This window comes from Microcaecilia unicolor, chromosome 11, assembly GCF_901765095.1.
Source record: "Microcaecilia unicolor chromosome 11, aMicUni1.1, whole genome shotgun sequence".
NCBI lineage: Eukaryota > Metazoa > Chordata > Amphibia > Gymnophiona > Siphonopidae > Microcaecilia > Microcaecilia unicolor.
Genome location: NC_044041.1, coordinates 140,908,270 through 140,934,147, shown reverse-complemented (window position 1 = coordinate 140,934,147; position 25,878 = coordinate 140,908,270). Strand labels below are relative to the sequence as shown.

The following is a 25,878-nucleotide window of genomic DNA, read 5'->3' as shown; positions in this document are numbered from 1 at the left end:
TTCTGCTCTGTTTTACCCATCATCCAATTCACATAGACGATATAACTCAGCTACATTAGGTGATAAGAGGATGCCTAAATGTATTTAAAAAATCTATCTGCCCACCGCAACAGAAATCCCTCAGGCCAAAGGAGTTTAACTTCAGGAGGAGAAGTCAGAGCCTCTGCCTTGTCCAGATTCAGTTGGAACCCCGCAAAATCTCCAAATTCAACTAAAGTCTCCAAAAGGACACTCAAGGAATTGCAGGGCTCCATTAAGAGAACCAACAAATCATCAGCAAAGTACGCCACCTTGAAATTATCCTCGCCAATAGCGACTCCGTGAATTTCAGGAGTAGAATGGATGTCACGAAGAAGGGGATCCAACGTTAAAACAAAGAGAAGAGGCAACGTGGGCAATCCCGCCGAGTCCCATGCCCAATCAAAAAGTCCCCAGAGACCTGTCCATTAAAAAACCACCTGAGCCCGAGAAGAAGAGTAAAGCACCCTAACTGCTGATACAAACCGTCCCGCAAATCCGTATGCACCCAAGGTGGCAAATAAAAAAGTCCAGCGAACCCGGTCAAAAGCCTTCTCAGAATCATCGGTTGGAGAGTTTTGGCTTCCAATCTTTTGGACTTTAAGATAAGTAACTTGGACTTATCATTGAATAACATCGTGTTGTTGAATTGATATCTAGAGTCTTGTTCTTTTCTTTTTTGGGGACATTTTTCTTGATTTTGGGATGGTTTAATTGAACTCGAGGATGTATCTAAGCATCAAATGTTAGAGCATGAAACAAATTGCTCAGAGTTCTTGTAGTCTTAGTAAGCTTTAGATGCTGGGTACATCAGACCTTAGATAACTGAAAGTCACCTTTTTTCTCACATTATATTTATTTATTTGTATGGTATCCCTAGTTAGTTTGTGGGATATTTTCTTGTTGTTACATTTAATACTTTCTTACTCATCTATATGTTACAACTTTGCCTTACCCTTTACTACCAATTATAATGTTCTATTACGTATTGTGTAGTCATTGCAAGTAGTATACCATGTCATACTTTGTATTGTTACTTGAATATTTTTACTGCTGTAATTACCTATTGCTCATGTTTGATCTATTCTTACTGTACACCGCCTTGAGTGAATTCCTTCAAAAAGGCGGTAAATAAATCCTAATAAATAAATATTCCCTCATTGTGGTTTTATTTTTTGAATTTACTACTCTCCCAATAAAGAACCGCATTGAAGGCGGAGGCTTGGTTAAATTGCTTACATTCATAACAACACGCCAGTAATTTTTCCTGAAATTTCACATCTCGATATAAGTGACATGGAAAAGTCCACGCCCTAGAAGAATGCACCATCCCGGCAGGCTGCCAATCTAGCCACACTGCTGCGTGGTGTGAGATGGATCTATTTGAACATCAACAATACCAGACAGTAGACAGCGCAAGACAAAGCTAATCTATACGAGACTGTGTTGCATGCACGCGAGACAAATGTGTGTAATCTTTTTCAAAAGGATGCAATACCCGCCACACATCTAAGAGATCAAGCAATGTACAGAAATTTAGCAGTCCTTTTGCAGTTTAGGACCTCGCGCTGGCAGAAGGGTGGGACGTGTCTAGCTCTGGATTCCAAACCATATTAAAATCGCCCCCCAGAGGGGCTGATTCAACATGGCGTCGAGGTAGGACGCGGCTTTCTGTCATGGAGAGAATCTTTCCTAAGTTTTCATTTTCTTCTGTCTAACTATGCCCAAGAGGAAAGGAAAAGTTAGAGGAGGTATCTCCCAGACCTTTACTGACCTGAATCGCCGGCAACTCCCAATTACAGATTTTGCAACGCCAGTTACATCGAGGGGCGTTCTGCTGTCCGAGGTGGAGAGGAGCCTTGGACTGGAAAGTGAAGTTTCACTTAGCCCTCGAAGTCCGCTATGTCAGGCTCCAGAGGCAGGAAGCAGCCCGAGTGGAAGTCCTGCCCAACAGTTGGATGATACGGCTGAGGAGCGAGAAAGGGAGAATTCCCCCTGAGAAATGGCCCTGTCTCAAGCGGGAATCTCCCTTGAAATCAGAACCTGACATCCACTCCCAACGATAGTGGAAGCGAAGGAAATGCTCTAGAGCAAAGATCTGCCGGTCAGCGTGTAGCTGAAAATCGGCCCAGCCCAGAAACACTACTACTACCCTTGGAGAAACCATCGAAGGTAACTTTGGATTCTCTGTGGGGAGCTATGGAATCTCTTCATAAGGTATGCCTTACTTTTGTTGCAAATTCAAACTCTAATTCGTCTAAGATTAAATTACTTCAAACTCAAGTTACCTTGCAAGAGAAAAGTTTAAAACAATGTGAACAATCTTTGGCTCAAATTAAAGAACAAGAGGGTAAGTTATTTCAAAATGTGGATTTGGTACACCATAAAATAGAAAAATTGGAAAATGGGGCTAGAGTTTTAAACTTGAGGATTTTGAATTTTCCTTCTATAAAACATACACCATTAAGAAAACTATTTAATAGATTTTTGAAAGAAGTGTTCCAGTATCCAGAAAATAATTTTCCTCCGATACAGAAACATTATTTCTTGCCTGTTCGAGATCTTAAAATAGCAGATAAACTTCCTAAAAATTAAGTTTCAGAAAATTTGGATATCTCTGCGTTGCTTGAACAATCACATGAGGAAATAGAATTCAGAACTACTTTATTGGTCTCATTTGTTTTTCTCATGGATAAAGAGGCTTTATTGAGACTTTATTTGAGAAAGCCTTCCCTGGCTATATTTATGGGTGAGAAAATCCAAATATTTCCTGATGTTTCAAGAACTACTCAGGATAGGAGGAAGAAATTTCTTGCTAAGAGGCAAGAGACTGTGCAATTTGGAGCCAAATTTCAATTAAGATTTCCCTTTAAAAGTGTGATTTATTTTGAGAGTAAGATGTATCATTTTTTTTGAACCTATTCAACTTCGTTCATTTCTTAATGCAAGAGTTCCTATTCCACCATAGGAATCTTTAGTAAGGACTTTTTAATGATGAAGATGTAACCTGCCCGACACCATCTTATTATAATTTTTTTATGTTTAATTTGTTTATTGATTTTCAACTTTTCAAGTTTACAAACTTGTTTAGAAAAATTGGATATAATGAGGTTACAATATAAGAAAATGTATCATACATGAAAATTCCCTCAAACCAATACAAGTCCACTAGTGGGGAGTTCAAAATACAAACATCATTGAAGGTATATTAATAGGAAATAAACAATTTCAAAAAGAGTGGCAGAAGTGTACAGAGGACACTATATTCCAATTTCAAACAACATCATTAGTTGGAATTACTATTCCAACAGTCTTCCTAGATGTAATAAATGTCTCGAGTTGGGATGGATCATAGAACACAAACTTTTCAGAGTGGTATGTGACCAGACACTTGCACGGAAATTTTAAAAAGAAAGTCGCTCCCAGCTGAATCGTTTCCTGCTTTTTTTGAAGAAATCTTTTCCGGCGCACTTGTGTGTCCTTTGATATATCAGGATATACACTAATTTTTAACCCTTTGAAAATTTTTTCACGATTTTTGTAAAACAATTTTAATATCCATAGTTTGTCAGAAGACAAAACAACTGTAGCCAATAACGTGGCTGGTATTACTTGTTCAGAGTCTGAGGTTTCTAAGAAAGCTGTAACATCCAAAGGTTGATTTTGTAATATTTGTTGTTGTCTAGATGGAAGATAAAAAACTTGCGCTAGAGGAGGTATATTTTCTTCACTGATCTGTAAGATATCTTTAAAGTATGTTTTCAGCATCTCTCTAGGAGCCACATTATCCAACAAAGGAAAATTTATAAATCGCAAGTTATTACTTTTTGAAAAATTTTCCATTGTCTCTGCCTTTCTTCTTAAATTAATTAAGTCTTTCACCATATTATTTTGAACTTCTTGCAGTCGTTGTACTTCTTTATCTTGTTTCTCAACTTTAACATTCAATTGCTTTACCTTCTCCTCTATACAGACAACTTCCTGTTTCACTTTTTGAATCTGAGGAATTAGTGCTTTGCCCAAATCTGCAATAAGTGTCCACAAACAGTCTAACGTAACTTCGGGAGGTTTAACTTGAAAAACTGCAAGTGAAAAGTCACCTACCCCCGTTTGTTGTAAGGAAATTCCTTCCATAGTCGAGGCATTTTGCTCCTCAATTGATGTTTCAGCCTGTGAGTTCAATTCAGCTCTTTGGTGATCTTCATGTGTCTCCCGTCGTCCGTCGTCTATCCCCCGTTCTAGGGTAAGACTCGGAGATGCCATATCTAGAGCTTCAATCTCACACGGCATTGGAGGGGGAGGGGGTGTTCGAGCGTCGGGGCTTAGAGAAACTTCCAGCTCTAAGGTCTCCTGCGCTCCTTCAACCAGCACAGGAGACAACAACGAGCCGCTCACCGGCGTTCTGGCGTCCAAAACTCGCTGCAAAAAAGAATCTATCGGACCGCTTCGAGTTGGGGTACTAAGCCGCTGGGAGGCTGTAGCAGCTGCTTTCCCCCTTCTCTTAGGCATTTTTAAGGTATGGCTAACACAAGAAGCCTTGAGAGGAAAAAAAAATCGCAGGAGCGTCTGTAACACGTCTGCTCTACTCGGCGGCCATTTTGAACTCCATCTTATTATAATTTAAAATTGTTTTTTCCTAATATCCTTATCCTCTATATAAGGTTTAATACATCAGCTCCTCCATCTATTGTAGACTATGAAGAGATATTTTAGTTGGTGGAATTTCTAGGTTTATTTCCTTATCTCTGTATATTTCTTAAAGCTTTGCTTTGGGAATGTAATTGTAAAAACTGAATAAATAAAATTAAAAAAAAAAAAAAAACGCCCCCCAGGAGAAGAGGAACAGAGTTTTCACCAGATAAAATTGCCAACATATGTTTATTAAAAAGTGATGTTTAATTGGTTAGGAGCATAAATACTGCCCACCAACACACTGTGTCAAGCTATTGTAGCCTTACAAAAAATAAAGCGATCCCCAGTATCTTTTTTTTTCCACTTTAAATATTTTATTGGGATTTTAACACCTTCAATTCACACAATATTAGCAAGCAACTTAATCACTACAAGTCTCACATCAACTGATATTATCCAACCATGTTTACAGCTTTTTCCCCCTTGTTTGTTTTTGTGTCCACACCCACTAAACCTATGCATATTGGAAATATGTAGTTTTACACTCAAACTATTCATCAATATTTCTTTCTTCAATTGTCACTCTGCAATAAAAACACCATATTATCCCCGACCACTACTACTACTACTACTTATTTCTAAAGCGCTACTAGACGTACGCAGCGCTGTACACTTGAACATGAAGAGAGAGTCCCTGCTTGACAGAGCTCCCCTCTCCAACTCCCCAATCCCAAATAACCACAACAATACTTGGGAATTCCCAAGCCTTTGGAACTCCCTCCCCCCACCCCCTTCCCTTCTTCCCTGAAACCCCCCCATACTCCCAAAGCACAACCGTCTTAAAGACATGCGAGACATTGTTGAAGTTGATTCCACTCCCCTTTACGCCGTAGTGTGCCATCTCTATGATATGCCGTAAGGCGTTCCATAGTTATTAACTGTCCCACTTTGCCTTTCCAATCCCCCAATGATGGGGGGGGTCTATAAGTACATAAGCACCACCATACTGGGAAAAGACCAAGGGTTCATCAAGCCCAGCATCCTGTCTCCGACAGCGGCCAATCCAGGCTTCAAGAACCCGGCAACCCCCCCCCCCCAAACAAAATTTTTTTTTAATAGTGTTCAATGGACTTTTCCCTCAGGAATCTGTCCAAACCCCCTTTAAATTCCGTAAGGCCAGCTGCTGTCACTAAATTCTCCAGCAACGAGTTCCAGAGTCTAACTACACGCTGAGTAAAGAAAACCTTTCTCCTATTTGTTTTAAATCTACCATATTCTAGCTTCATCTTGTGTCCCCTGGTTTTGTTGTTGTTTGAAAGTGTAAACAAACGCTTCACATCTGTCCGCTCTAATCCACTCATTATCTTGTAGACTTCTATCATATCACCCCTCAGCCGCCTTTTCTCCAAGCTGAAGAGCCCTAACCTTCTCAGCCTTTCCTCATAGGGAAGTCGTTCCATTCCCTTTATCATTTTCGTCGCCCTTCTCTGCACCTTCTCTAATTCCTTTATATCTTTTTTGAGATGCGGCGACCAGAATTGGACACAATACTCGAGGTGCAGTCGCACCATGGAGCGATACAACGGCATTATAACATCCTCATGTTTGTTTTCCATTCCTTTCCTAATAATACTCAACATTCTGTGCGCTTTCTTAGCCACCGCAGCACACTAAGCAGAAGTTTTTAACGTCTTATCAACGATGACTCCCAGATCCCTTTCTAGGTCTGTGACTCCTAACGTGGAACCTTGCATGACATAGCTGTAATTCGGGTTCCTCTTTCCCACATGCATCACTTTGCACTTGTCAACATTGAACTTCATCTGCCACTTGCATGCCCAATCCCCCAGTCTCGCGAGGTCCTCCTGTAATCTTTCACACTCCTCTTGTGACTTGATGATCCTGAATAACTTTGCGTCATCTGCGAATTTAATTACCTCACTAGTTACTCCTACTTCTAGGTCATTTATAAATATGTTAAAAAGCAGCGGTCCCAGCACAGACCCCTGCAGGACCCCACTAACTACCCTTCTCCACTGAGAATTATGACCATTCAACCCTACTCTTTGCTTCCTATCTTTCAACCAGTACTTAATCCATAGTAATAACCTTACCTCCGATCCCATGACTCTCTAGTTTCCTCAGGAGTCTTTCATGAGGCACTTTGTCAAACGCCTTTTGAAAATCCAGATACACAATATTCACTGGCTCCCCATTGTCCACATGTTTGTTCACCCCCTCAAAAAAATGCAGTAGATTGGTGAAGCAAGACTTCCCTTCACTACATCCGTGCTGACTTTGTCTCATCAGTCCATATTTTTGTATGTGCTCTGTAATTTTATTCTTAATAATAGCCTCTACCATTTTGCCCGGTACCGACGTCAGACTCACCGGTCTATAATTTCCCGGATCGCCGCTGGAACCTTTTTTAAAAAATCGGCGTAACATTGGCTTCCCTCCAGTCTTCCGGTACCACACTCGATTTTAGGGATAGATTGCATATTACTAACAGTAGCTCTACAAGTTCATTTTTCAGTTCTATTAATACTCTGGGATGAATACCATCAGGTCCTGGTGATTTACTACTCTTCAGTTTGCAGAACTGACCCATTACATCCTCCAAGTTTACAGAGAATTTGTTTAGTTTCTCCGATTCGCCTGCTTCAAATACGCTTTCTGGCACCGGTGTCCCTCCCAAATCCTCCTCGGTGAAGACCGAAGCAAAGAATTCATTTAATTTCTCCACTACGGCTTGGTCTTCCCTGATCGCCCCTTTAACACCATTTTCGTCCAGCGACCCAACTGATTCTTTAGCCGGCTTCCTGCGTTTAATGTATCTAAAAAAATTTAATATGTATTTTCGCTTCTAACGGTAACTTTTTTTCAAACTCCTTTTTTGCCCTCCTTATCTCCACTTTGCATTTGGCTTAGCATTCCTTATATTTCATCTTGTTACTTTCAGTCGGTTCTCTTCTCCACTTTCTGAAGGATTGGTTTTTGGTTGTAATGACTTCCTTTACCTTACTGTTTAGCCACGCTGGCTGATGTTTGGTCTTTTTTCCTCTTTTTCTAATATGCGGAATATATTTGTCCTGTACCTCCAGGATGGTGTTTTTAAACAGCATCCATGCCTGATGCAAATTTTTTACCCTGCGAGCTGCTCCTTTCAGTCTTTTTTTCACCATTTTTCTCATTTTGTCATAATCACCTTTTCTAAAGTTAAACGCTAGTGTATTTGATTTCCTAAGTTCACTTACTTCAATGCCAATATCAAAACTGATCATATTATGATCACTGTTATCAAGCGGCCCTTGCACCGTTACCCCCCCCCCCCCCCCCGCACCAGATCATGAGCTCCAGTAATGACTAAGTCTAGTATTTTTCCTTCTCTTGTGGGCTCCTGAACTAGCTGTTCCATGAAGCTGTCCTTGATTTCATCAAGAAATTTTACCTCCCTAGCGTGTACCGATGTTACATTAACCCAGTCTATATGTGGATAATTGAAATCACCCATTAATATTACATTGCCCAATTTATTCGCTTCCCTAATTTCCTTTGACATTGCTGCATCTGTCCGCTCGTCCTGGCCAGGCGGACGGTAGTACACTCCTATCAGGCGGACGGTAGTACACTCCTATCACCGTCCTTTTCCCCTTTTCACATGGAATTTCAATCCACAAACATTCTAATAGGGGTTTTGTCTCCTGCAATATTTGCAGCCTATCTGAGTCAAGGTTCTCATTTACATACAGTGCTACCCCTCTTCCAATCCTATCCACCCTATTGCTACGATATAATTTGTAGCCCGGTATGACTTTGTCCCATTGGTTATCTTCCTTCCACCAGGTCTCAGAGATGCCAATAATATCCAACTTTTCATTGTGTGCAATGTACTCCAGCTCTCCCATCTTATGTCTCAGGCTCCTGGCATTTGCGTATAGACATTTCAATGCATGCTTGTTGTTCCGTTTTATATTACGTTTAATACATGGCATTATTAATACGTTATCTTCTGTCTGGTTATTATTAATTTTATTTAAGGCCAGCTAATCTACTACGATTTCTTTGACATCCATACTTACAAGTAACCTTTTCTTCCCTGTCTGGGTGATATCCTGAAAAGATACCTTATCCTGAACCATGCGCTTTTGAGCGACTATCAGCCTTCCCCCCACCCCCCCCCCCACCCCCCGTTTCTAGTTTAAAAGCTGCTCTATTTCCTTTTTAAAAGTTGACGCCAGCAGCCTGGTCCCACCCTGGTTAAGGTGAAGCCCATCAGATCGAAATAGGCTTTCTCTTCCCCAGAATGCTGACCAGTTCCTGACAAATCCAAAACCCTCTTCCCCACACCATCGTCTCATCCACACGTTGAGACTCCGGATCTCTTCCTGGCGCTTGGGACCTGCGCGTGGAACAGGTAGTATTTCAGAAAATGCTACCCTAGAGGATCTGGATTTGAGCTTCCTTCCTAAAAGCCGAAATTTAGTGTCCAGAACCTCTCTCCCACATTTTCCTACGTCGTTGGTACCCATGTGTACCAAGATGGCCGGCTCCTCCCCAGCACTATCTAAAATCTTGTCTAGGTGCCGCGTAAGGTCCGCCACCTTCGCACCAGGCAGGCAAGTCACCAGGCGATCCTCACGTCCACCAGCCACCCAGCTATCTACATGCCTAATGATTGAGTCACCAACTACAACAGCGGTCCTATCTTTTCCCCTGTGGGCTGTAATTGGAGACATATCCTCGGTGCGAGAGGATAATACATCCTCTGGTGGGCAGGTCCTGGCTACAGGAGTACTTCCTACTTCACCAGGGGAATGCTCTCCTTCCAGGAGACCTCTCTCCTCCGAAGTAGCACAGGGGCTACCTGACTGGAGGTGGGACCTCTCTACAACATCCCTGTAGGTCTCATCTATGTACTGCTCTATCTCCCTCCTCTCTACCAAGTCTTGTACTCTAGCCTTGAGAGAATGGACCTGCTCTCTGAGAGCTAGGAGCTCTTTGCACCGGGTACATACATATGACTTCACACCAACTGGGAGATAATCATACATGTGGCACTCAATGCAAAAGACTGGGTAGCATCCCTCCCGCTGCTGGACTGCTGACTCTATCTTAGTGTTTTTAAATCTTATACGAGTAACTATAGCATTAAGAATGTTAGTAAGATATAAGTGTTCTTTATTTATTTATTTTTTTTTTTGTTACATTTGTACCCGCGCTTTCCCACTCATGGCAGGCTCAATGCGGCGGACAAAGGAGAGTTAAGTGACTTGCCCAGAGTCACAAGGAGCTGCCTGTGCCGGGAATCGAACTCAGTTCCTTAGTTCCCCAGGACCAAAGTCCACCACCCTAACCACTAGGCCACTCCTCCACTGGTTCTGTAGTTTATATAGGATATTGTATTATCCCTGTTGTGTTACCTGCTTAAATGGTAATTAATGGTAATGTATAGTAATGTAAGAGCACTCCTAGCTTATCAGCCTAATTACAGCACCTGCTATAAATGAAAAGTTGTCCTAGGGGAGGGTGGGCGAAGGGGAGGGGGGGGGGGGGGGGAAACGAAAACCAGATCCTGCAGTGCCCGCTAGACTCTATCTGTTAATGCAAATGAAATGGCTTACTTCACTGGGTAGAGAAAAGCACAGTAATTCAATACAATTTAAAGAAAAACCTTCTAGTCCAAAATTGTAAAACTAGCAATTTTTAGATTAAGGAATACGATAGACCCACAGCAAAAGAAAGAACAGTGTGTTCTTTTTTTCTCTTAAAGTTTGTGTTAGATAAGATATATACTCAAACAGTTATAGAAGAAAAGTTTTAGGGCTCTAACAGCCTCAGTCCCTCAAACAGTTTAGTACGAAAAGTTTTAGAACACAGGCAGACTGCTACCAAAGCAAACCAGCTCTAAGAATCCCACAGATTTCCAGTACTGCGCTATGAGGCATTTAGCTGCTGCCAACCCCCATCTCATCCATTTGCACTGCTCCCAACAGTCCCTCTCATCATGCATACCCAGAAGACACACCGAGGGACTGCACAACAAAGATGCACCCATCACTTTCACCAAGGCTTTCATAACCTCCTGCCAAAAAGGAACTATCTTAGGACAAGTCCACCATATATGTAAAAATGTATCCGACTGCCCCCCACACCTCCAACAGTGGAGGCGTGGCCTAGTGGTTAGAGCACCGGTCTTGCAATCCAGAGGTGGCCGGTTCAAATCCCACTGCTGCTCCTTGTGATCTTGGGCAAGTCACTTAACCCTCCATTGTCTCAGGTACAAACAAACTTAGATTGTGAGCCCTCCTGAGACAGAGAAATATCCAGTGTACCTGAATGTTCACAACTGTGGAACGCTTTACCCAAAACTGTGAGATCTATCCATAACCATCTTAACTTCAGGAAACTACTGAAAACCAACTTGTTTAAGAAGGCCTACCCCCATGACCCAAATTAACTTTCTACTTCCTGCAACACAGCAAAATATGGACCGTACTAGACTTCTATCACCATCGCCTCTTTATTTCTTTATTGCTTTATACGTATGCTTCTTACATGCTTACTACTATACTTTGTATTTGTATTATTGAACCGGAGACTACCTCTATGGCATTGTGTAAGCCACATTGAGCCTGCAACTAAGTGGGAAAATGTGGGATATAAATGTGTTAAATAAATAAATTTAACTCACCTTGAGCTACTACTAAAAAAGGTGTGAGCAAAATCTAAATAAATAAATAAAAATAAATAAATGCTTCTGACGTACCCGGGTACATCCGCCCCAATCTCTCAGGTGTGTAATACCATCGAGTGAGTACCTTATATGCATTTTCCTTCATCAAAACACATACAGAAGCCTTTTGGACATCCCCACAAATTTTTTCCCATTCTGGATCAGTAAAGCTACAATGGAGATCCTGCTCTCATGCCCCCTCGAACCCAAATGGTTGGGGATCCCATCCGTGAAAAGATTTATACATCACCGAGATGGGTCTGGGCACCTTTTTCAACATCATCCACAAATTTTCTAGGCTTTTCATCGCTTGAGGTGCCTCCCCCCTCCATCCCAAAGTCCCCACAAAATGTTGTACTTGTATGTAGGAGAAAACATCTCCTGCAGGAAGGGCATACATAGAGCACAAAGTCTCGAAACTCTTCATCCCACCCCCATTCAGCACATCCCTAAAACTCGATAAGCCTACCTGCTCCCACCTCCTAAATGTTGCATTTGCTCTCCCTGCCCCAAATTTAGGTTCCCATCGCAAGGACGCAAGAGAGGACACCCTATCCCTCTGTCCCCATCTCCTTCGCACTTCCCCCCAAAACCCTAAACCCTATTAAATGTCTTGTGTATGGATTATGTCTTCCCATCAGCACCTGTTTTGTTGTCCATAGAGACGAGCTCAATGCTCGATTCGGGCAATATGACTGCTCCACCTGGCTTGCTGGCTTGAGTTTCCCTCTCTCCCAGTCCAATTTCATCTTCAGCTGAGCTGCCATATAGTACCACTCGATATTAGGTACCGCTCCCCCCCCGTTCCGGCGCCCCCCATAATAACCGTCTGGCCAATCGAGGGTGTCTGGCCAATCGAGGGTATCTGCCACCCAAAATAAACTGTAACATGTGGCCCTGAAGCTGTTTAAGTATCTGCCTCGGGACCGCCACCGGCAAGGACTGGAACAAAAACAACAACCTAGGCAGCACATTCATCTTCACCACTGCCATGCGTCCCCACCAAGATAACCACAAGCCCTTCCACCCTAAGAGAGAAACTGCACTGGCTCCAAATTAAAGAACGCATTGCGTTCAAGATATGTACGATTGTACACAAAATTATCCACGCAGACGCCCCGATCTACATGCTGAACCTAGTGGACCTACCTCCCAGAAACGCCACAAGAACATCCCGCAAATTTCTCAATTTAAACTTCCCCAGCTGTAAAGGACTAAAATACAAGCTGATGCATGCCACTACCTTCTCCTACACGAGCACGCAAATATGGAATGCTCTACCCACAGACCTGAAATCAACTGTCGAAACAAATAACTTTCGCAAATCTCTGAAGACACACTTCTTCAACAAGGCCTACAACGAGAACTAACAGCTTCACTAACTCACTTTCCCAACCCAACCAGTTATGAAAATCCACTTCTACTATCACCTGCCCAATCACTTCCTCTTTCTTCCCTACTTAATCTCTACACACTACTAACTGTATCTGATCTTCTGGAATGACAATGTCATAACAAAACAATGTAAGCCACATTGAGCCTGCAAATGGGTGGGATAATGTGGGATACAAATGCAATAAATAATAATAATAATAGATAACTCCACCCTAATTTGATCCACTATTTTCCCATAATTCAGACCTTACACTCTACCCAAATCCCTGGGTATCTGAATCCCCAAGTATTGGATGCTATTCTTTGCCCATTTCAAAGCAAACTTGGCTCTCAAGCTGTGTTCTTCTCCATGAGTCAAAGGGACCCCCAGCAACTCACTCTTATCCATATTAACCCTCAAGCCTGCATATTTTTCAAATTCCCAAAGAATGTTCAATATCGTAAGCAGCGTCCGCCCCGGATCCACCACATACAGTAATACATCGTCGGCAAACAAAGCAATCTGGTGCTCCCCATCCCCCACCTTTATACCCTGTAAATCTGGATGGAGACGCTAGAGGCTCAATATATATCGCAAATAGCAGCGATGACAAAGGGCACCTCTGCCTAGTTCTTCTACAAATAGGGAAGAAAGAGGTGTAACTTCCATTAATATTAAGGCAGGCCCTCGGGTACCTATATAAGGCTGCCAAGCAGGTGCTAAACTTTTCTCCCACCCCCATCCGGTTCAGCACTTCCCTCAAAAATCCCTAGTTCACTCGGTGAAAGGCATTTTCTGCATCTATGGCCAATGACTGTACCAGGTACTCTTCTTTGCGCTTCCCAGATCAAGTGGAGGGTGCGCCTTATATTGTCCCCTACCTGTCTCCCAGGCACAAACCCCGACTGGACTCTATGAATCAGCTTTGGTAGAACCCTTTCCAGCCTATTAGCAAAAATTTTGGCCATTATCTTTGCATCTATATTCAACAAAGAAATAGGCCTGTAAGAGCCACACACCGCTATGTCCTTCCCCGGTTTAGGCAAGAAAGTTACCCCTGCCTCTAACATAGATTTGGGAAACTCATTACCTTCTAATACACCATTCCCCACCCAAACCAAAAGGTCCCCTAGTTCACCCACAAAACATTTATAAAACCGCACTGAATACCCATCCAGCCTGGGAGCCTTCCCATTTGGAAGCCTCTTAATCACCCCTGCACTTCACCCAACCTAATGGGTTCCCCAAGCTGCGCTCTGATTCACTCATTCGCTGTAATTGCACCTGATCTAAATATCTACCTATGGCCACCTCCATTTCCTCCTCCGGGGCCTTATACAAATCTTGATAATACTTCATAAAGCAGCTTGCTATCTCAGAATCAGCATAATGCCATCCTCTCCTGTCGTACTTCATCTTTTGGATAAGTGATTTAACTCTTCTGGCCCTTAAACACCTTGCTAGCATTGCACTGGATATACTAGGGAACTCAAAGTATTGCTGTTGAAGCTTAGTTCTCAAAGTCCACTTCCATCATCTGCAACTGATCTAAATCCCCCCTAACTTTTTAAAGTTCCTCCCATACCTGAAATGAGGGGTTTCGTTTGTGCAATTTTTCCAAGTACACAAAACGCGTGCGAAGGTCCAGGGAACGCTGTCCTCTTTCCCTCTTCCTGCACGACCCCCACTTTATCAGTGTTCCCCGCACCACCGCCTTCAGTGCATCCCACAGTACTGCTTCTGTTACCTCATCATTATCATTAAAACGGCAAAACTCATGAATAGTCAACTTGATCTCTTCCCGCACTTTCTCATCCCCCAATAGGGAATCATTTAGCTTCCACCTGGCTCCTACGCTCCCCTTGACCCAGACCCTTGAGCCTGATCCACACTGGAGAATGGTCCGAAATTTGAATGACCTCTATCTCAGCCTCCCTCACCATATGCCAGCTATTTCGATGCACCCACAACCCGTTCAAGCGGGTGTATGATTGTGCTGCATGGGAGTAGAAGGTCTAATTCCGCTGCACTCCATGCAACAACCTCCAACTATCCACTACTTCCAGTTCTTTCATAAACTGTAACAATGCCTTCCTCCCGGGCCCAACCTGGTGTCCCCCCCCCCCCCCCCGAATGATCTAACCGTGCATCCGGGGCAACATTAAAGTCCCCTCCTACCACCACTTGCCCTCCAACAAAACCCTTAAGCTCTTCCTTCAATGTCTGGAAAAAAAACCCTTTGACCCACATTTGGGGCATAAATATTAATAGTGTCAGCTCCTTGGCCTGCATCAACCCTCTAATGGCCACACAGCGACCGCTAGAATCCCAAAACTCTTGTGTAATTACCAACCCACAGTCCTGTCTTATCAAAATGGCCACACCCCCCATCCTTTTGGGTCCTCTTCCCTGGTGGACTACAACCTCCCGAAAAGGCCTACGACGCAACATATGCGCGTCTCTTGGTCTCAAATGAGTTTCTTGCAATAATGTCACATCCCACTTCAATCTACTCAGTTCCTTAAAGATTCTACTCCTCTTCCCATTTACATTCCAAGAACCCACCAACAATGTCTCTCCCCTCCCCTCCCCTCGCCCTCTCCCCCCCCCCCATCCCTTGTGCTGATCTCTGTGACATTTGATCAGCCATCCCTCGAGGAACAACCCCACTCCTCCGGAGACACAAATCTTACTTGATCTATCCCCTAACCACCCTCCAGCTCTTCTCTCCCACTTTCCACCGCACTCATTCATCTCTGCCCTCCTACCAGACTTCCTTCCACTCCCCCCCATCCCACAAATTACAGGCCTGACACCCATCGTCCCATCCATCTTATCCTCTCCTCCTCCCCCTTCACAGCCATTCAACATGCATCCACTACCCCCATCCTCTTCAGAGACTCTTGCCCCTCCACCCCTCCAAACTCCCTACCCAGCTCACACCCTAAATTCCTCCTTATCTGTATACTGTTCTTAGTTAATCAAAAAAAAAAATCGTCCAGCAGTCCTCTTAAATCTTCTCTCTTCATGAAGAATGCTTGTTGGACTTCTTTCCACGATCCACCACCAGCTGCCAGGCCGAACCTGCCCTAGGTTCTATAGCGGCAACTGATTGCTTTGCCTGGGCCGGAACTCCACTACACCCCAAAGCGCGCAATGCAGACCAGGCCTATTCTGGAGTCCTGACTTTGTGTGATTTCCCTTCCACCGTCAGCCACATCGCAAATGGGAAAAGCCACCTGTAGCAAATCCCCTTTGATCTCATAAACTCCGTAACTTCCCAAAAAGATCTACGTTTTTGCAAAGTTGACCCTGCCCGATCCTGATACACGCCAAATCTTATAATTTTTCCACATGATCTCCTTTTGCTGCCTTGCTTTGCTCAAGATCTTCTCCTCTGTGGGAAAGTTCGCAAAACAAATCACAATGTCCCTCGCGTTCGACTTTTGTTGCAGACCCGCAACTCGATGCGCTCTCTGTATGCGAAGGTCCACCGACTGATTGTTATCCTCTTGAGTCAAGATATAACCACACAACTCCCGTATCACTGCTTCACAATTGCTAAATATGTCCAGGTCCGGAATTCCTTTAAATCTCAGGTTATTAGGCTGCGACCTGTTTTCTAGGTCCTCTCTCTGTTCCTTAAGTTGCTGCAATTTGGAATTGTCCTTATACACTTTCTGACGAAGGGTTCCCATATCCAATTTGATAGTCACCATCCCCTCCTTCACCTCGCCAAAGCGTGCACCGAGTTCCCGAACTTCCGCCCTAATATCTTTCAGGGCGTTCTGCACATCTTTCCGGACCCCTGCCAAATCCGCCTTCAGGTCCTGGAACCACCCCACAACATCCAATTTAGTTATCTCGCTGTTCTCTGCCACAGCATCCGCGAGGTGTTATTTCTCCTCCTCCAAGGGAATCTGCGCCATCTTGCTCTTCCTAGGTTCAGGCCCCGCCATGCTCACCTTCATCTTCTCGCTCTGCGCCATCCTAAAAAAGGAACTTCTCCAAGCTCTTTTTCGGCGGCATAGCACAAGGAGCCTTCCCTTTTTATCTGGGACTTCAAGGAGTCGGCAAATCAACGGGATATAATCAAACAACAGCTCCGACGGAGCTTCGCTTTTATGCTGCCATCCCGGTCAGTGATGTCACTTCCTCCCCCCAGTATCTTTATTTACACCTTGTACCTGAGTGGCTACTCCTTTTCTAAACAGTATGGTCATCCCACCCTTCTTTCCCACCGAGCTGGCTACACAGTCTCCTACACACCACCTCATCAACTTGGCGTGCTCCAGATCATTAAGGAGTGTCTCTTGCAAAACAGCAACATCCGCTTTAAGGCACTGAATCTGCTGCAAAACCTTAGAGCGTTTAATGGGGGAGTGGATGCCCCCTACATTCCAAGTAATAACTTTTACCAAAGCAATGATTCTTGCAATTTAATTCCCACAATTCTCCAATTAACAAAGAGGGAGAAAGGCAGTCCCAGCCTTTGACCTCCTCCCTGTAAGTCCAAATAACAAACAGAAAGTAGCCTGAAGGATCTTCCCTCCAGTCCATACCCAACCCCCCACCCCCCAAGCTTCCCCTCATTCCCCATTCCCCAAACCTTCCCCTGTTCCCAGGTAAATGTTCCTAAATAGAACCGGTCACATTTCAATGCCTTCCCCAACACAAACCCCACAATATCAAACAGATATTAACCTTTATTAAACAACTTGACTCTGTCTCACAAATATCATTCCCAAAGTTATAGTCTGGTTACAAACCAGCCAAACCCCAATAAAATCTCTCCACTGTAAAAATATTACCCCAAACATACATACATTTCCTCTCCACAACTCGAAAACATCAAAGGCAGTCCACCCACTCGGGCGCCCTCCTAGTATTCTCAAATTGGGGGAAAAAAATTAAGTTCTTTCTTCCTCCTTTTTTTGCTTTCGTTCTCCTTTCCTCTGTGAAATGAGTGAACACAAAGTCAATGTACAGTCAGCTCCTCCAAACTGATCAAATCTCCTCTGCTGCACTCCCAGTTTTCACTCTACTGCTTGCCAGCAAAAAAGAGACCTGACAACCAGTTCCCATGAATCACTATAATAGGAGCCTCGCCAAAGATTTTGTATCCATACAATATCTATGTAAGCAGACTCTGCAGAAGGTCAGTGATCTGGGCTCTCTCCTCGGATGGTTGGTAAGTCAAGTGTGTTTAAGAACTTCTGCCTTCGTCCACTGATGTGTATACCTTGATCTCTGCCTGGTAAGTACTTTTCAGCTTAGCAGGATACTGGAGGGCGAAACAGATTTGGGGGGCAAAAAGATGTGAGCAGACAGGTGAAAACCTCCGACACTGCGCCGCCACTGCTGAAGAAGTTCCTTCCCTCCGCATAGAGCCTGCAAGATGGCAGACCTATGGGCAAAATTGAACAGGCGGCAGATGACTACTCAGTGCCTTGAGGACGCCTATTGGTGCGGACTCACTCGGTGGGCCCTTTCAACACGTAGCCAGCCCAGAAGCTTTAATTGTTGAGGCAGCCAGGATTCCAAAAATCCTGTTCTTCTGCCAGACCCACGAAATGAAGGTTGCTCCTTCTGGATCTGTTTTCCAGATCCTCGATCTTATCCTCATATGTGGCCACTAATTTTTGCAGGCGAGATTGTACGTCCTCTACTTTAGTCACTCTATCCTCAAGGTCCCTGTGACTCTCTCGGAATGCTGTCCAATCGTTACTCCATATTACTGTGCAATTGTTCCAACTTGGAGTCAATAGGGTTAAACGTTTGCCCAACAAAGTTTTCATGACCCCTGTAACTTTGACTGCCATTTCTGCCACCCAGCCCGATCCTATCGTGGAGGTAACAGGACTCGTAGGGGCCACCATTTTCTCTTCATGTGGTCTGGTTTTGTCCTTTTCTTTATAGGGCCCTTTTGCAGCCATGGTCTGTGGTACATAAGTACATAAGTAATGCCACAATGGGAAAAGACCAAGGGTCCATCGAGCCCAGCATCCTGTCCACGACAGCAGCCAATCCAGGCCAAGGGCATCTGGCAAGCTTCCCAAATGTACAAACATTCTATACATGTTATTCCTGGAATTGTGGATTTTTCCCAAGTCCATTTAGTAGTGGTTTATGGACTTGTCCTTTAAGAAACCGTCTAACGAAAAGCAAGCAATTCGTTCCTTAGCGATCAGGAGTCTTGTCCGAGTTGTTGGAGATGGAAAATTAGGGTCAAAAACGCTACTATCAAGGGGATTTGATATGAGTAGGCAGGAGCACAGCTATCAGCGACCACTCCTGATCGTGGTGTCACGTGACCTCCTCAAATTCTTTCTATATGCTGAAGAGAGCGAGTTAGAAGCAGCTGCAGAGACCCATCACTGCCTCAACTATTTTCAAAGAGATTTTCCCTTGCAGTACACATCCAGTCTCAAGTTTTGAGGAATGCAGCAATGCAAGTCTGTGAGGGTCATTCCTCATGGCAGAATCTCTAAATGTCTTCTTAAATTCATCACGGGTTCATCTGTCCATGTGTTTTCTACACTCTTCACCCCTCACCACAAGTACCTTAAGGTCAGCTTACCAAGGAGAAACTGATACATCTTTTACCTTATCTAAGATGTCAAACAAAAATTGGCACATGAATTAAGATGCTATGTGGGGAGTAAGCATAACATTCTGACACACCTTCTTTTCAACATGATGTGGCTAATAATTTCTTATGGACTTTTCCTTCAGGAAGAAGAACAAATCTCTTTTGAACTCCACTATTGTTAGTCACATTATCTATATTTCCCAGCAACAGACAACACTTTAATTATGTGTTGTGTGAAATGTGTGTGTCCAATATTATGCAGCTGCACTGCATGCACTTCTTGAAGCTGCTGACCTTCGTCTGCCTTGGGAAAATCGAGGAAAAATAGCCACAGCAAAATCAAACTCCTCAATAACAAGAACAACAAAAATGTTGCTGCTTAATGCAATGATTCTGGTGCAGAACACAGCCACAAAAGATAAAACTTGAAATCTGTGTGTTTCTAAGAATGGAAAGGACACAAATCAAGTTGGAAACCACAAAAGCAACCTTAAATTGTAGTTTAATTAAACAGAACTCATTAGAAAACACATAACTGGGTGGTTTCATGAAAAAAAATAAATGCACCAAAGTGGGGATATTTAGAAAATTATGTTCTGCATCATATAAACTAAAACAAAAAAAATAAAATAAAAAATGTAATACAATTATTTTGGCATTTTCATGCCACTCAGACAAGAATCATTCATGCTATTGGTAGCTAGATGGAAAAAGTGTGTGCTCTCAATATTTCAAACTATTTCCTGCGTCTACCAAAATTTAAACCTTTCCATCTCATGTTCTGCATCATAACTATTTATGACTCAAATACTCTCTAACGCTGGGGTCAAGACTCACCTGCTACCTTGAGCTCTGTGCAGGCCAGAGTCTATCACTTCTGATAATATAAAAGGGAAGAAGTATAATAAAATGTTGTGAGATTTTAGAACCTTTTTAATCAATGCTCCAGTCATAGCTCTGTCAAATGAGGACAGAATTTGCTGCCTCCTTCAAAGATCTAGCCTTGTGCTGGGGGCTGTGTTCTCTTGCCTATTTCCAGTTCCCATTACCTTGATCTACGATGGGAGTAATGGCGGCTGCGGTCTGTGGAATAAGATCTGGAACGTCGACGTTCATCCCTGGATCCTCCATCAGAATAATGTCGGTTCTGACTGCGAGACCTGGAGTATCTTCTTGTACTGGAATGAGAGCGAGAGTAGCGACTGGTTCTGCGATGCCCAATGCCTCGTCGAGACTGGGAGCTGGACCGGGAGCTGGAGGAGGAAGACGAGGAGGAAGTGGTGCGCCTCCTGGAATACAAAGAAAAGAAAAAAAACAACATTAGCGTATCGAAAGGAAAAGGGATTTGGATCACTCCCAAATGTGGAAACCTAGCACAAAGCTGTCAGTTTTTATTCAATAAGGGTGACTGAACAGGCCACATGGTCTGTTTCTGCTCTCATGTTCTACATTTTTGTGTATTCCCTTAGCCTTCAGCCTCCCATTCCTGAAGTGCCCTGTGAAGCCACTGAGCTCTTAAAAGATGTTCTTTTCCTACAGAGGTCACATTATATGAGGGCTACCTTGGAGCCCAACCTGAAGTGAACAGCAGGTTTCTCAACATTTTGGAAAACAGTAGACCACATGGGTCCCTAGTCCATTTCTTTTCCTCCTGGGTCAGACTAAAGCTCATCCTCAGTAAAGAGAGGCAATGAAGAATCACTGAACTGTGGACTGGTTAAGATGCTTTACAGCACTATGAGGAAAGTAGTACACTGAGTTATTGGGAAAGGATAGAAACTGCCATATTTCTGCTTACCCTAAAAGTGATCTTAGGTAGTCAAAGGTTTAAGTACCATAGACCTCCCTTTCCTCTACGCTCCCTAATAGGCTGCCCAGTAGCCTTCTAAGCCTCAGGATCCCAGGCACAGACCTCCACACTCTATGCCTTCATCAACATCCCTTCCCACAGGGAACATTGAGGGGCAATTTCATAAGAGGACACCTATGTCCAAGTAGCAAAAAGGCACCCACTTTAAGCCTTTTATAAAAGCAACACAGGTACCTGTGCAGCTTTATATAATAGGATCCAAAAACAAGTCCAAGGAAAGGGGAAAATTTGATATACTGACTTTCTGTGGTACAGGCAAAGTGATTTTTATATACAAAACATGCAAATGCTGACAAAACACGTTAACACCTCCTCCAAAGTTGGTGTAAACATGTGCGTGAACTCTGCATATTTTATAAACTACTTGAATACATTGTAACTCTCTCCGTGGGAATGCCTATATAACAGCGTGTGTATATGGTATGTGTGGAACCACATTTTACACAGAACACAGATCAGAATTAAAGTGTCAAGCTCAGGATATGCTCAATTCCAGTGTTACTTCAGAAAAGGAACTTTCACTGCACAGTCTTGTCTAAAATATCTGCAGGAGTGCAATGTATGTATGTTGGCATGTATGCATTTGTATTTATTTTGCAGGAATTTAGTATACCGTATTTTGTGCTGAAGACATAAGCAAAGCGGTTTTCAAAGAGGAGGGAGGAGAAAGACAGAAAAGGAGCTGCAGAGATGAAGAAGGAGAAGGCAAGTACAGATCCACACTGTCAGAGCACAAAAGGAGAATGAAGAAAGGAAGCAGACGGTACAGTTACTAAGCTATACGTCTATGGAATGGGCTAACTGGAACAGCCAAGTCTTCACCTTTTTTAAAAAAACCTAACAAAGAAGGATTGCCGCTGGGTAGTTAGAGGAAAGGAAAAACAAAGAGCGGGTTTCAAGATAGGTGAAGGCCGTATTGTGAGAGATGTCCTGGCAAAGGCAAGAAAGCAGAAGGAAACAAAGCACGGCGGCCACAGATGAGCAAAGATTACAGGCAGGCACACAAAAGGAAAGATGATCAGCAAAATAGGAGGGCATATATGTAAAAAGGGCTCAATAGGCCAAAAGAAGTATTTTAAACTTGAAACAGATGTGTAAATACTTAAAAGGTATTAATATAGAAACAAATCTTTTCCAGAGAAGGACAAATGGTAAAACTAGAGGGCATAAACTGAGGATGCAGGGTAGTACACTTAGGAGTGATGTCAGGAAATTATTTTTCACGGTGTCACGCTTCTCCCGGAAGCACTGGGTTGTGAGCCCTTGGACCACTGCCGTGGAGCGGCAGTGGCAGGCAAAATCACCTCCAAACCAGAGACAAGGCAAAACAGGACTGGAACCCCGGACTGGAACGCACCAGACTGGTACGCACTGAACTGGAACACACTGGACAGGAACACACCAGACTGGACCTAGGCTTCACCTACACATAGCCGCTGTTCCCCAGGGGTTGAGCCCCCAGGTGCAGGCAGTCGGCAGGACTTGGAGGAAAACTGGTACTGCAACTAGCAGGCAGGAACACCAGGAATCAGGATTCAGAAGTGCCCACAGGCACCTAAGACCAAAGTAAGGCAGACAGGGGTGCAGGGCTATGGCTGGAGCTCCAGTAGCTGAGAAATACAGGCAGGAAGCAGAGCAATACTGAAAGCTGCCAAGCAGCCACTAAGAAAGAACCCCAAGACAGGAATACAGACTAGAGACAAGACTAGGAAAAGAAATAGAACCAAAACTAGCTACACGCAGACTAACAAGAATAAGCTATACACAAGCTAACTAGACACAAGCAAGAAACTCAGACTAGAACTGGACTAAGCTGAAGTGCACAGAGCACTCTAACATACCAGGGACCTTAGACGATGCAAAGGCAAACACAGAAGTTTCTAGGTGATTAATAATGCCCATCAACAGCTGAGGCTCAGCTGCAGCAATCTCTAGGCAGATACGGGTGCTGTTCAGGCACAAACAAGAAAGACAAGTCTGGCAGCCTGGAAGATCCGGACCGGACTGGGCTGAAGCCTGGAACGGGTTGGGACAGCAAGACAGTCTATGGCAGCCACCAGTTCTGGCCACCAGAGGGCGAGGGGAGCAGAAACCAAGAAGCAGGCAGCAAGCATACTGAAGCATAGAGAGGCTCAACATACACAGGTGCAGCACAGAGGAGCAATCAGAGCCATGCTGGAAGCAGCCAACACACTGAGACAGAACTAACCCAGAAAGGACAGACAGAAGCCAGCTCAGAAGCTGACCCCCAGAAATAAGGTAAGCCTGAGAGGGGTCACAACCACAGACGTGACACACAGAGAGTGTGGTCAATGCCTAGAATGCCCTCCCGAGGGAAGTGGTAGACACAAAAACGGTGATGAATTCAAAAAGTTGTGGGATGAACACAGATGGTCTCTAATTAGAAAATGGATGGTATAAAAAAATGCGGATATGTAACGCTTAGATGGTGACTCCAGCTGTGATGAAGTAAGGCCGGTGTCAGGCAGTCTTTGTAGGTCTGTGATCTGTATATGACAATCCAGTTTAGGATGGGCTGGAAATAGCTTCAATGGCAACTTCAGTAGCTGGAATGGAGAACAGTGCTAGGCAGACTTTTATGGATGGATTTAGATAGGCTAGAGTGGGATTTGACAGCAACTCTAGTAGCTGGAACATAAGGACATAGCCGGGTAGATTTCTACGGTCTATGTCCCAGAAACACCAAAGAGAGACCATGATCAAGTATATAATATCACATTCATTGTTGATTTAATCATGAACTGATAATGAGTGTGACTGTTGGGCAGACTGGATGGACCGTTCAGGTCTTTATCTGCCATCACTTACTATGTTACAGGCAGAACAGAAAGTCAGTGTTCAGACTTCAGCAACAGAAAATTGCACATGCATTAATTTGCTTCTTGAACTTATTGTAATTTGTGTTATATTCTGTACATTATTATGTTTTTATTCACTTTGTTTGTAAGACACATTGAACTTGAGTCTATTTCGGGCTAATGTGGGGTATAAATGTCATAAATAAATAAATAAATAAAAACACGATCACGGTGAAAAGTGCTGGAAGCAGTTCGATGGACTGTACCAGTTGAAGGTGTTTGATAGAGCACAATTGTAAACCTATTGTAAATTGTAAATGGCATTGCAGTAGTTGATAAGAGAAGATAAAAGTCTGCAAACGGTCAAAAGAAAGGTAGGAACAAATTGACTTAATACAATGAACAGCGAAAAAAGAACAGTTAGTTTGCAGCTAGAATGAGAGCAAAGAGTCTAGAGTTATCCCCAGCACACAAACAGACCTCTTGAAAATGAGCATAGAAACACTGACCAATGGTGTGAGAAAATTGATGACTCACATTTTGTGGTGTTGATGACAAGATGATTATCACTTAGCCATTTAACCACCTATTGGAGCAATAAGGGTTGCAGCTCAAGGATTGATTCAGAACAGGAAGAGAAGCAAGGAAAATATTGAAGAGAGTGGTTGCAAGATGCGAAACTTGAGGAAAACTGAACTGATTTAGTGAGAGACAATGAGGAGCTGGAGGAGACTTGAAATTCAACAAACTATACAAAAAAAAAATCCAAGGGAAGGAGGGAGGGTATGTGAGAATGAATGACTTGGTGTCCTTAGAGAATACCTGCTTTCTCCGAGGTCAAGCAGGCCATGTCATACTCATTTGAAAGAATCGCTAGCCTGCAGGCTCACCGAAACAGCAGGACAATTGGAACTCGCAATGGTGAGTTCAAAATACTAATCAACCTGAAACTATATAAATACTGTGCGAGAGTAAAACCCAGGAACATAACAAAATGGGTCTAGGAGGCTGGAGCTCGATTCTAGACCCCAAACAAATTCTGTAAATTGTCTCTCCAAACCGACCATCACATTGGTTATCCTACTCAAGGCAACAGTGAGATGTGAATTTGTGGACCGAAGACCACATTGCAGCCTTGCAAATGTATTCTATAGAGGCTGATCTCAAGTGGTCTACCAACGCAGCCATAGCTCTGAAGTTATTAGCCTTGACATGACCCTCAAGAGTCAGCCCAGCTTGGGCATAAGTGAAAAAAGTGCAATCTGCCAGCCAACCGGAGACTCTGCGATTCGTGATGGCGACCCCCATCCTGTTGGGATCAAAAGAAACAAAACGCTGGGTGGACTGTCTGTAGGGCCTAGTCCACTCCAAGCAAAACGCCAATGCTCACGTGTGCAGTGTGCTTTTGCCAGGATGGGCATAAAGGTTGGAAAAAAATGTTGTTAGAACGATTGACTGATTCAGATGGAACTCTGAGACAACCTTAGGGTTGGGTAGGGTACATGCGGAGAATTACTCTGTTATGATGAAACTGTGTAAGGTGGATCCGCTACTAGGGCATGAAGCTCACTGACCCTGCGAGCTGAAGTAACAGCCACCAAAAACAAGACTTCTAGATCAAGTACCTCAGATGACAGGAATCAAGCAGCTCAAAAGGAGCTTTCATCAGCTGGGTGAGGACATTGAGATCCCGTGGCACAGGCGGAGGTTTGACAGGGGGGTTTGTCAATAGTAAACCTCTCATGAAGCGAACAACTAGAGGCTGTCCAGAGATGGGCTTACACCTTCCACATAGTGACAGTAAGCACTAATTGCACTGAGGTGAACCCTTACAGA

General features: G+C 43.6%; 1 protein-coding gene across 1 annotated transcript in view; it reads right to left on the bottom strand.

Moving 5' to 3' along the window:
* Nucleotides 1-25,878, bottom strand: part of CLASRP (CLK4 associating serine/arginine rich protein) — a 1,081,767-nt gene that overhangs the window by 362,376 nt on the left and 693,513 nt on the right. Inside the window, exon 13 of the mRNA XM_030217938.1 lies at nucleotides 20,403-20,642. Within this exon, the coding sequence (XP_030073798.1) occupies nucleotides 20,403-20,642 (240 nt within the window). The remainder of the gene's footprint in view (nucleotides 1-20,402; nucleotides 20,643-25,878) is intronic.